This window comes from Colobus angolensis, unplaced genomic scaffold (genome assembly GCF_000951035.1).
Source record: "Colobus angolensis palliatus isolate OR3802 unplaced genomic scaffold, Cang.pa_1.0 Scaffold31, whole genome shotgun sequence".
NCBI classification, from domain to species: Eukaryota; Metazoa; Chordata; class Mammalia; order Primates; family Cercopithecidae; genus Colobus; species Colobus angolensis.
The window spans coordinates 2,944,153-2,956,567 of NW_012116377.1; the positions used below are offsets into that span (position 1 = coordinate 2,944,153).

Below are 12,415 nucleotides of genomic sequence, written 5' to 3' on the forward strand. Positions count from 1 at the left end.
GGGTTTCACCATATTGGCCAGGCTGGTCTCGAACTCCTGACATTGCGATCCGCCCACCTTGGCCTCCCAAAGTGAAAAGTCTGTCATTTTATCTATTTGTGCTGCTTTTGTTGACATTTAAGTTATTTGTAATTTTTTTGCCATAACAAATAATGCTGCCATGAATATTTTTGCACAGAAATATTTGGATAGGTGTCTACCTGTTGGGGACTGACCTGTGGGGGTGGGAGCCCTGCCCTCAAGGGGCCCCCATTCCATGGGGTGAGCTGAAAGATACATACACAGCAGGGGAACAGCTTTCTGGCCGCAGGGCTCTGTGGGGCTGTATGTGAAGTGCATTTGAGCTGGGTGGCCAAGCAGGCAGAAGGGAAGGAGTGCTGCCCTCCCCAAGTTGCCCAGGGAGGTGTGGCTGAGCCAAACCCCTGCCCAGGCCCCTAAGTCATAGGGCAACCCCACCATCCCAGCCTGGACAGGGGCTAGACTCAGCCTACCTCCCTGGGCAACTCATGGAAGGCAGCACTCCTTCCCCAGCCACCCAAGGCCTGCCTCACGGTGCAAGCTCTGAGAGGCCTGTGGTACTGTCCTAGTGAAATTCCAAACTCACCTGTCTTATCAGTAGACACTGCTGTGCTGATGCGCTGAGGATCTCTCCTCGTTTCCTTCCTGTCAACAGATGTTTGCTGGGGGGAAGCTCCTTTTTGGGGGCCGTGTTTTGAATGGATATGGCCTCAGCAAGCAGAATCTGCTGAAACAGATCTTCCGGTCTCAACAGGATTGCAAGATGGGCTACTTCCTGCCGGACGACTACAAATTCAGGTAAAACAGGAAACACGCAGGATGAGGGATGGGCCTGGGGAGGGATGGAGGGCAGAAAGGAGACTTGGGCTGTGAAAGGGGAACTGAGGGCCGGGCGCGGTGGCTCAAGCCTGTAATCCCAGCACTTTGGGAGGCCGAGACGGGAGGATCACGAGATCAGGAGATGGAGACCATCCTGGCGAATACGGTGAAACCCCGTCTCTACTAAAAACTACAAAAAACTAGCTGGACGAGGTGGCGGGCGCGTGTAGTCCCAGCTACTCGGGAGGCTGAGGCAGGAGAATGGCGCGAATCCGGGAGGCAGAGCTTGCAGTGAGCTGAGATCCGGCCATTGCACTCCAGCCTGGGTGACAGAGCGAGACTCCGTCTCAAAAAAAAAAAAAAAAAAAAGGGGAACTGAGGAGAGCAGGCGGGGCGGAAGGGATGGAGTGGGGAGGGGGGCTGGAGGTAGGAGGCCTCCACCTGTGGCACACATGGTAAAAACTGCAGCAGGAGGACTTCGCAGGTGGGCAGGGGAGGGATGGGAGCGGGTGCAGAGTGGGAGGGGCTGTGTGAGCAAGGCCATGTTGTGGGTTTCTTTGGGACACAAGTTTGGGAAAAGGGCCCTCTTGGAGATCTTGGGGACATGAGAATGCTTGCATAGTGCCTGTTTCTGTTGGAATAGTCTAGACAGGTTTGGTGGGCAGGAGCTCTGGCTACACCCCCTCTCTGTCCCACCACACCCTACCACCACCTCATGTGCACGCTGGGCCCCGCTTCTGCTTTGGTTTTTCGTTTGTTTTGAGAGAGGGTCTCAACTCTGTCGCCCAGGCTGGAGTACAGTGACACGATCATAGCTCACTGCATCCTTGAATGACTGGGCTCAAGTGATCCTCCTGCCTCAGCCTCCCCACACAGACAAAGGTCATCCGTGAAGTGATCCCAGGCCCCGATAGCGGGAAGTGCTGGCTTAAATCTGCCTCTGGGCTTCTGAGCTTGGGCTTTTCAACAAGGTGATGCCAACTTGTTGAGCACCTCCTGGGCCCAGCTCTCATGAGATGATCTTCTTGAGCCGAGAGACCTAGCTTTGAGTGGCTCAAGAAGAATACAGCCTAGTCCAGGAAGGAGCCTGCACTGCATGAAGCGCCTGAAGACTGCATTAGGGGAGCATGAGCAGATCTGAGACCACCTGGGCAGCACGGTGCAGTGAGACACTTGCAGGATGAGGTTGGAGCCCGTGCTGCACTCTACTGGCTGGGTGACTGTGGGGAATCAGTTTCCCTCCCTAATCCTCTGTTTCCTCACCTTTAAAATGAGGAAATAATGCCCACCTTGAGAGGCTGTGAGGATCTCATGAAAGTGTGTTTGTTAAAGAGCTTTGTGAACTGCGAAGCAAATAATGAGGCATGTGGAAAGTGTTATTTATACGCAGACCTGGGGTATGCAGCCCTAAGTCCTGTGACTGCACCCCCACAGCACTGAGTCTGGGCACCCCCCGACTCCCACACAGGACCCTCAGTTTTCTAGGAGTCCTTAATGCCCATCTCGCTGCAGTAAGCTGAGTCTGGGCCTTGTCCAAGTGGGGGAACCTACTTCTGGAGGAACTGAGGAGGTCATGCCAAGTGACCCCCGCAACTCAGAGCACTCAGCAGGGAAGGCAGGCCCAGGAGGAGCCTGTGGATGGTAAGGAGGGGCAGATGGTGAAAGGTGCAGACAGAAAAGTCTCACTGAGACCCCCCTGCCTGAGACTCCAAGAGGGAGAGGGCTTGGTGGTCCTTGAAGACCAGTCACCAACAATCCCAGGGAGAAAGACAGACGCACCAAGGGCAGGACAGGACAGAACAGGATGGGGATGCTGTTGGGAAGGGCCCAGGCTGAAGATGAGCTGAGGCTGCAGGAAGATGCCAAAGAGGACCAGCAAGGGCATTTTCAGAAACATTCAGAAGAAGGCTAGCCTGCTATGGTGCACGGGGAGTGAATACCTTAGCCTGTTGAACATTTATTTCCCACTGTCTGGAGGCTGAAGTCCAAGACCAAGGTGCCAATGGATTTGGTGTCTGGCGAGGGCTGCTTCCTAGTTCATAGATGGCGCCTTCTTGCTGTGTCCTTGCATGGCAGAAAGGACGAGGGTCTCTCTGGGGCCTCTTGTATAAGGACACTAATCCCATTCATGAGGGTCCCACCCTCATAACCGCCTTATCTCCCAAAGGCCCTGCCTGCCAACACCATCACCTTAGGGATGAGGATTTCGGCATATCATTTTGGGGGAACATAGACATTCAGACGATCACAATGGGGGACGCCAGAAAGTAGTTACAAAGAGACATAGCTCTTATTTGGTTCTAGATGTCTTCAAAAGGAAGATGCTCTTTAGTAGGAAATGACAGCTTAAGGAATCTGGCCACCTTTTATAGCTGTGTGACCTGTGCAAAACACTCACCCTCTCTGTGCGCCAGCTTCTTTGTCTGTAGAGTGAGACTCACTGTATTGGGTTATGGGGATTAGAGGAGTCAGCACATGGGAAGTGCTGGCACATAGCTCACATTTACTGAGATTACTACCTACCCTTGACAAACTAGAAGCATGCACACAAGATGGTCTAGGTTCTTGGAAATGGAAAGAGGCAGATTCATGAAACTGTTAACCAGTAGGACTCCTCCTAATCCTAGAATAGCCAAGTGGGTTGATGGTTTAGGAGCACTTAGGTGAAAAAAGGAAATGGAATCTTTAATTGAAAGCATTGCCATAGCAGTCGTTCCTGTAATCTGTATCTGTGAAACAAACCACCCAAGCTTTGTAGGATAAAACAACGCAATCGTTTATTATTATTATTATTATTCTCTGTCATGGTCCTGGTGCAAACTGGGCTCAGCTAAGTGGTTCTTGTTTGGCGGGGGTGAGAAGGTCTGTCATACAATTGCAGTCAGAAGTTGTCTGGGGCTAAGTCATCTCCAAGGCTTGTGAACTCCCATGCCTGGTGGTCAGTGTGGACTGTCAGCCAGACCACTCAAATGCAGCCTCTCCAGGTGGCCTGGGCTTCCTCACAACATGGTGCTGGGTTCCAAGAGGGAGCTTCCCATGAAAGGGCCAGCAAGAAGCTGTCTTGCCTTTCATGCCTTAGCCTCATAAGACATGCAGCATCACACATTCCACGGCACTGAAGTCCCTAGGGCCAGCCCATATTCAAGGTGGGTGGGGGGGGGGGAGTTAGACACTACCTCTTGATAGGGAAAGAGTGTTGAAAAATTCATGGACGTGTTTGAAAAGTACTCCATCCACCCCAGTTCCTCTTCCAGCAGGGTGACTGGTTTAGTAGTGCAAGACGTGCTGTTGGCCTCCATCACCTGGATTCCAGAAGATGCTGGGTGAAATCTCACAATGTCTTCATGGACAAGGTGGATACATGTGGTTCAGATAGTAGCTTCTGCAGCCACACACCAGTGAGTGAGGTTCAGCAGCAGCCTAAAGGGCAGACCTCTGTGATTGACCTGTCCGTTTATTTTCTAAATATGCAACCAGGATGAATACATAGAAGGCTTGCTGATCAGTTGTACCCTTGAGGGAGAAGAGATGGCTGAATCAAGGTCCGAGTAGGCTCAGTTGCTAAGGGATGGTTTGGGGGAAAGTATAAATGTTCACCTTTAGGTTTGGAAGGCTGATGGTCAGAGGCCATGGAAGGGCTAGCGTGAGAGACCATTATGCTGGAAACAGTCTCTGAAATCAGAAGTATCCGTGCCTAGAGCAAGGGAGTCTGCAGTGCCAGGAGCTGACATTGCTTTCTACGTCCTCTGTTTACTGAGGGATGTTGGCCAACAGCTTTGCATCTGGAGTGCTAGGAAAGGGAGGCACTCACCGTTGCTTGGTGGGATTCATGTCTTCCTTATCCAGAGTAGACTTGGCTTTGCACAAGTGTAGGGGGAGGAGTCCAGGAAATCCTTCTGTGGAGGTGAGGAGGTGGAGAGAAAAGCAGTAGGTGAGCAGAGCAGGTGCAGGGAAGCTGGGCTGGAAGCCAGGTCCAGTCAGGCTGGGGTGACCACCAGGCTGGGGGCACTTCAGCCTTCTCTTTCCTCAGAGGACCTGGCCACAGAAAGAGTTCTTAATGTGGGCCTGGCATCTGTGAAGCCACCATGGAGAGGCAAGGGCCAGGAGCAGGAAGAGGAACCCACAAAGGAGCCAGGCCTTGGGTGCTGGGGAAGAAGGGATCCCCACGGGGGCCTCATGAACTCCAGCAGGGCCTGGGGTGAGCTGTCACGTGGCAGGTAGATTGCCTTCTGACAAACAGAGCAGAGGGGTGAGGGCCTGCCAGGCCAGACACAACTAGGGGAGGCTGTGGGGCCTCTGGGAGTGGAGGGTCCAGTGGGCTGCACCAAGATAAGGCCACAGAAGGCTCTGAGCTCAGGAAACAGCAGCCCAGCTCGGGGCCAGGACTGACTGAAGACCAGAGCTGTGTGTGGCTTGGAGCCTCCCTGTGCCCCACTCGGCCTGTGCCTTTTCTCCTTTCTTATGTGGCAGATAGTGATCCCCTCCCCAGGGCAGCCCTGTGCGGGGCGCTGGGTCCACACCTGGCTCAGCCCCTGTCCTTGCCAGACTCTTCCCATCTGGACACCAGCACAATAGGGACTGGAGGGGCCAAGGGCTCATCCTCACTCCCGAAAGCTTCCAGGCCCCCAGATAGAGGGGACCGAGAGAGCTCTGACACCTGGTAGGGCTCAGGAGGCTGGAGCTGCCAGGAAAGCTTTTGAGCAGCCAGCAGTAGTCGGGCTGGGAAGGACAGCCCAGAACACATGCAGAGATCATGAGTCTGCACCGTGTCCACCTGCACACAACAGTCACTACTCTCCCCCTACCTCCCTCATCACCCTCAGAGGCAGCCGGCGGGGGGCAGGGGTCACACACTAGTCAGTATTTGCAGGCGCCTATCTATGCCAGTGAGCAGAGGTGCTGCCCTGCTGCACTCACACGGCAGTGGGGACGAGGTACCCAAGAGACCAGGACTGGACCCAAGAGACCAGTGGTGACAGGAGTGTGAAGGGCCCACCAGGCGGGCAGGGCAGTTGGCCCTCTTAGCTCAGCCTGACAGCACCCAGGATGCAGAGAGTACGTAGGTGAAGAGGTGGGGCACCAGGGTAGCTAGAGGCCAAGTGCAGGTGGCCTGACCCCCAGCCAGGGCGGCTGTCCCCTTCCTGAGTGTGGGCAGAGCTGTGGGAGGCTTTGAGGAGCGTGGCTGGGCAGCTTTGTCGGGACGACGGCTCTGACTCACTGTGGAAGATGTCCTGGAGCGCACAAGACCAGCGAGGGCTGGGGGCCTCTGCTTTGCCCTCCATTGTCACACCCTCCTGCTGGGACCTCTTGGAAAGGCTGGTCTCCATCTACCTAGGACTGGAGTTAACTGGTCAACTGTCTGCCTCGTCTGCTAGCCAGCTGGATCCTCAGGATCGGAATATGCCAGACCTGGTGTCCTGGAGCCCTCACAAGTGTCTGGGGTGGAAGCACCTGGCGGTGCCCCTTTGTGGTGCTGCCCATGGGCCTGGCATGGAGTGGTGGGGAGAGGAGAGTGAAGCCTTGGGCTCCAACCCCAGCTGCTAGGCAATGTGGGAGTCTGGTGGGTGAGCTTCCTGCAGAAAAGATGACCCCGGGCCCTGAGCGCCCATATTAGAGAAGGGAAAGTGGAGGCCCAGCCAGGGTAGGGAGGTGCCCTGGAGGGACAGTGTGCCCAGGCGATGCCACAAACCTGGCCTTGCCCTTGCTGGGCCTCAGTCCCCTCCCTGTGGGACGGGGGGCATAGTTCTTTCTGGACCGTTCTCAGAGGAGTGAGCTGAGAGGATCAGAAGCTGTCAGAGATGAGTGTACCTGTGATGACAAAGTGTTCCTTAAACTGTCATGTGCCCTGTGAACTGCAAAGCCCTGTGTAAACTTTAATGAACCCAGTAAGCCACAGAGCACTTTGCAAACTGTCGTGCATTATGTAAAAGACAAAATCCTTTGAAATTGCCACCTGCCCCCAAAATCAGAAAGGGCTTTGGGAGCAGCAATATGCCCTGTAAACCAGAAAGCATCTTCTACTCTGCTGCGTGCCCTCACGGGCCTGCTCTCCAGAATAGCAGAGCACTCCGTAAGCTACTGTGAGCCCCGTAAAGTGTTCTCCGAACTGTAATGTGCCTGCTACCCTGAAAAGCAGTTTGTAAACCATAAGACACCCTAGAAGGAACAAAGCACCGTATAAACTGTCAAATGCTCTGTGAAATGCAGACCACACTACCAACTGGAATGAGACCTGATAAAGACAGCGTGCTACAGAAACACCAGTGTGAGCCTCAAGAGGCTTTGTATCCCATAACATGCTATCCAGATGGGAGGGGAAGCGCTGTACAGCTGCGCCACTTGGTAGCACCCCTGCCCCTTGCCCACCTCAGAAGAGGCAGGAAGAGACTGGGTGGAGGCAGGAGGGATAGGCAGGGGATTGGGGAGGGCACAGGGTGAGGAGACTAGGTCTCTAGTTGGATCAGCTATGCAGGGGGCCCATACCCTCGTCCGCGGCATACACCAAAACTCCTCCAAGGATGGAGCTGTGGAGAGCGGGCCCCGTGCTCAGCAAGGAGCCAGCCACCGCCAGGCTCTCCCTCTGTGATTCTGCTCTGAGGAACAGCAGTCCATTCTTACCAGCTGCTCATGCCAGCAACCCCGTACCCCACTCAGCCCAAGGAAGCCCCTTGGACAGGCAGGGGAAAGGCATGCAGACATAGGCTTTCCTGACTTGATCCTACAGGCAATGGTGAGCTATTGAAGGTTCTTGAACTGAGAGAGGCTTGGTCAGAGTTGGACTTTAGATTCATGAACCTGGCAGGGACTGGGTTGGGGCTAAGTAGGGTATCATGAGCTTGTCACAGGAGCAGACAGTAAAGATGGATGAGGATGGTGTTAAAACTACCTCTTTTCTGGACTGGGGCCTGAGTGGGGGCTGAGTAGAGGGAAATTACCTTCCTGAAATAGACCAGGGGCTCATAAACAGTGGGCTAGCTACAATGCTGTGGGGAGGTGGGCTCCACACCTGACAAGGGCCTGTTCTTGCAGACACTTTCCTTTTCACTGTGGCAAGTACAAAGGCTTTGAAATTCCTGGAGGGGCTGGACTGTTGCAAAGCCCCAGATGGTCTTTTTTGCTTACCCCTGACCAAGGATGGTCTCAGAATCAACCTCTAGATCAATCTTCCAGAGAAGCACCTGGCCCACTGTCGGCAGGGACATGAGTATTCTTGTCACCCCAGCAGGACAGCTGTGTGGCTCTGCTGGCCTGGTCGTTCATAGTCCTCTGATGTCTCCATCATTTGGTTCATTTGTTCATTCACTCACTCATGCCTGGCTAAGAGCCAGACACAGGAGGTGCCAAGGCACTGAGACTAAATCCTGCCAAGGCACTTGCAGGGCAGGTTCATAGAGCTGTGAGCAGTGCGCCATAATAAGCACGGAGGCAGAGGGGACGGTGGAGGAAATCTCGCCTTCTGTGAGAGTTCAGGGGGCTTTGCAGAGGAGGGGACCTGGGAGGCTGGCCTTGAAGGATAAGAAGACGGCCCAGCAAAGGAAGAGAGGGAAAAGCACTCAGGGAGGGGCTAGGGCAGGCAAAGGCACAGTGCACTGCTGGAACCTGTGAGCAGGAGGGCTGTGGATTTAGGGGAGCTGCCAAGACAGGCTATTAGAAAAACATGCTGGTAGTTTGGGCCAGATTATGACAGACCCTGAACCAGGCATCATGCCGGGGGGCTGGAGCTTACCACTGCAAGCATCAGGGAACCACAGACTGGCTTTAAGTGGAAGAGACAAGGCCAGATCAAAGAGGACCAGCCCTCTGGTGGGGCATGGGGTGGGGGCACTGGATGGGAGAAGGTGAGGCTGGAGACAGGGAGAACAGGGAGGAGGCCAGTGCCCAGGGTGGGGACATTTCCCGACTGCTGGGACTGAGCGGCTGGCTGTGAACTCAGGGCCTGCTATAGGTATTTAGTCTTGGAGCTGAGCTTGGGGAGGAGGTGCTCAGGAAATGCTCTGGGAATGAATGAAAGAAAGAATGAATGAAATGTCCAGGTGAGGGGGACCATGCTTCTTTCTGCGCCTTTTCCCCTGCACTCCCCAAGCACCCAACACCAAACAGAGTTGCTGGGACCTCCTCCCCATCCACCCTGGGCTGTGGCTCTAGGGGAGCCCTGGAGGAGCCCATCAGCCTACCCTGCACCTCCTGCCCTCTGAGAATGGCAGGGACTGGACCATAGGCCCAGACACTTCCACAGTCCACCCCTTCTCAAAGGGTCAGGCAGGCCTCTAAGAGAGGCATTTAAAGGGTCAGCTTAGTTTTGTGTGTGCTCCTTGTGGGGCCGGGTTGGAGGTAAGGGGCTGCAAAGAGGCGGTAATTTGCCAAATGTAAACACTGTGCATACACCCAGATTCCTAGGCCCTGTCTCGGCATTTCTTGGTGTTTAGTTTTTCTAGTGCCCTTGAAATGATGGGGTAGGGGCTGTTGTCTCCTCTTGTCTCTGAAAGGCCCTGGCCTTAAGCAAGTCACCTTTGATTCCCTTGCTTGATCTATACAAACAAAACAGATTTACACAGCCTGTACACACTGTTTCTTGCTCTAAGCCCCTGCCTGGACAGTCCCTCCACACCCACTTCCTATCCCCAGCCCCGACTTAGCCACATACTCCCAGAGCTGCCTCAAGCCCCCTCCCCAAGCCATGCCCCCTCTTTCAGCACCAGATACTGCTACCCATGAACCCCACCAGGTTGTAAACTCCTCAGGGCCGGGTGCATAGTAGAGGCTCAGTAAATAAGACCAATAGACAGTGCATACATGGGCCAGTCCTGTCTCTGCCATTGACTTACTAGGTGCCTGTGAATAAGCCCACTCACCTCTCTGGACTTCAGGGCCCTTGTCAGGAAAATGGGACAAATGTCCCTGAGTTGCCTCCTTCCCAGGGCTGCTGTGAATCTCAGAAACATCCTGTAACTCAGAAACACCGACAGTGAACGGCTGCAAAGCTGTGAGGTGTGGCACAAAGGTGAGGAATAGCCACGTGTGTGTTTGCTGGAGCTGCTGTAACAAGGGGCTGTGGTCTGAAAGTCTGTGTCCCCCCAAAGTTCATGTGTTGAAATCTTCACCTCCAGGGCAGTGGTTTAGGAGGCAGAGCCTTGGGGAGGTTCATGGGATGGAGCTCTCATGAATGGAATTAGTGCCCTTATAAAAGGCCCCAGAAGGACCCTCGCCCCTTTCCCTGTGTGAAGTTATGAGAACACGACCATCTATGACGCAGCGGGTCCTCACCAGGCACTGGACCTGCCGGGTCCTTGATGACGGGCTTCCCAGCCTCCAGAATGGAGAGGAACCTCTGTTGTTTCGCAGCCACCCAGCCTATGGTATTTTGTAATAGCTGCTCGAACAGCCTAAGACACAAAGATGACCCAGACTGAGTGGCTGAAACAACAGAAATTCATCCTCTCGCAGTTCTGGATGCCAGAAGCTTGGATCAAGGTGTGGGCAGGGCCACGCTCTCCCAGAAGCCGCTAGGGCGGCTCAGTCCCAGGCCTTGCTCCCCACTCCTGGTAGCTCCTTGGCCTGTGGCCACAGAACTGTGATCCTCACGTGGCGTTCTCCCAAATTTCCCCTTTGTAGAGGAACATCAGTCATGTTGGATTGGACCCACCCTCCTCCACTATGGCCTCATCTTAACTAATGATGTCTGCAACAACCCTATTTCCAAATAAGGCCACATTCTGGGGTCTTGGGGTTTAGGATTTCTACATATGTATTTGGGGGGACATGTGTTCAGCCCACAATATTACACATGATGACACATTTCCTTTGCCTCTTGTCATCTCTCCTGTGGTCACTTACGGAGCCCTCCCACCCCACTGCAGGCATTTGCCATAGTCAGTGTTGGGGTGCGAGTATAGCAGCCTGTGGGTTAGGGCCAATCCAGCCCAAAACAGAAGCCAGGGAAGCCAACTTCCAGCATGTCACTGGGTCCCTAAGGAGGTCAGATTCTCCCTTCGCCGCCCTCAGGAGGAGGAGCACGTGTGTCCTTGTCTGTCTAGGCTGCCAGAACACTGACGGGACAGCGTGCAGCGCGCCCTGGGCCCTGAGCACTGCCCCCCAACCCTGCCTCCTCTGCAGTGCTCCCAGCTCTGTCCTGAGCCTGGAGGATTCTGAATCAGCCAAGAAAGCCGAGTCAGAAGATATCCAAGGAAGCAGCTCCTCATTGGCCCTGGAAGACTACGTGGAGAAGGAGTTACCTGTGGAGGCTGAGAAGTAGGTGACCACACCCGCTGCCAGAATAGGCATGGCTCACAGCAGGCCACCTCAGGGCTATTTGGCCTTGGGCAAGTCACTTTCCCCCAGGCCTGGGTCATGTCCAACCATCCCTGACATCTAGCCTGACATCAACACAATATTGGGCGGGCATGCAGGCTGCCCTGGAGCTGCTTGCAGTGGTCTGGGTGGCAGAGATAGAGGCTTTTTGAGGACTTTGCAGCAAAACCCCACAGCCCAGACCCATTAGTCTGAGAAGGGTGGAGAGAGCCCTGCTGTCTCTTTGCAAGAAACTTGCTGCACCTGTTAAAAGCCCCTGACTTGCTGGTGCCGGTAACCATGAAATGAATCACGCATTCAGCATGGCGTGGAGATCACATATTTCTCATGAAGATAGAAAAACAAAATTAGGAGCATGTAGAAAGGTCACAGGTGCCACCGGGACCCTCTGGTTGGAGCAGCACCCAGACAGCCTCACCTGTGCAAGGGAGAGGGCTTTGCCCGTCCTGGCCCTATCAGGCCCGGGCTCTGGGCACTGTGAAGAACAGGCCTTCCCCCGCCCAGCCCTCAGCAGTCGCTTTCTCTATTTTGATCTTTAGGGCAAGAGAGCCTGAAGTGGAGCTACATCCTCTCAGGAGGAACAGCAAGGTAACCAGCGGGAAGAAGCAGGCCTCCAAGAAGTAGTGCCATCCTGGCGGCAGCCAAGTGAGCCAGGCCCCGGACCGGGGTGCCGGGGCTTCCTGCCAGCCCAGCCCTGCCTCCCCGGTCTCCCACCCTGTCCTCCAAGCCTCTGTAATAAACCAGCGGGCCTCCAGCATCGGGGTGAGGCTCTGGGGAAGGACAGACCCAGCTCAGTCTGTCTTCTGTGAGGCCCCCAACAGAATTGTTCCAGGTCAAGTCCTTGGAAACTCGGTTTCCCCAATACAGAGCTTCCTCTGCGGCCAGTTAAGTCAGCTGAGGCCCTCCCACGCTCAAGGAAAGAAATGCTTCCCTCCAAGGGGTAGCTCCAGGATAGGTGACCCAGTAACGCCCGGGATGCCCAGATGGGACTGAACTGGGCCTCCTTCCCTTCCTGGATGGGGGAGGCTCAGTCTATAGCCTAGGTGGAAAACACAGCAAGAAGAGAACAGTGAAGAGGCAGAGAGAAAGGCCAAAGACAGGGAAGAAGAGACAAAGGGAGAAATGAGAGGAGGAGCAAGGAGACAGAGGAAGACACAAGTGAGCGGGGAAGGGAGAGGGTAAGAAAGAAGATGGAGGAGGGAGAAGGAGAGAGGAAGAGTAGGACGAACAAACAAGAAGGGAGGAGGAGGGGGAGGGGAACAAGGAAAGA

The 12,415-nt window shown here is 54.6% G+C and overlaps 1 protein-coding gene across 4 annotated transcripts in view; it reads left to right on the forward strand.

The window, feature by feature from the left end:
* The window catches only part of LOC105517912 (chromosome unknown open reading frame, human C3orf20), a 102,746-nt gene extending 90,816 nt beyond the window's left edge, over positions 1–11,930 (forward strand). For 3 of the 4 annotated variants that reach the window (XM_011950676.1, XM_011950678.1, XM_011950679.1), the window contains exons 15-17: positions 674–816; positions 10,951–11,085; positions 11,685–11,930. In XM_011950676.1, the coding sequence (XP_011806066.1) occupies positions 674–816; positions 10,951–11,085; positions 11,685–11,769 (363 nt within the window). In that variant the 3' untranslated portion in view covers positions 11,770–11,930. The remainder of the gene's footprint in view (positions 1–673; positions 817–10,950; positions 11,086–11,684) is intronic. The other variant, XM_011950677.1, reaches the window with a different exon arrangement.
* Positions 11,931–12,415: the final 485 nt, after the last annotated feature.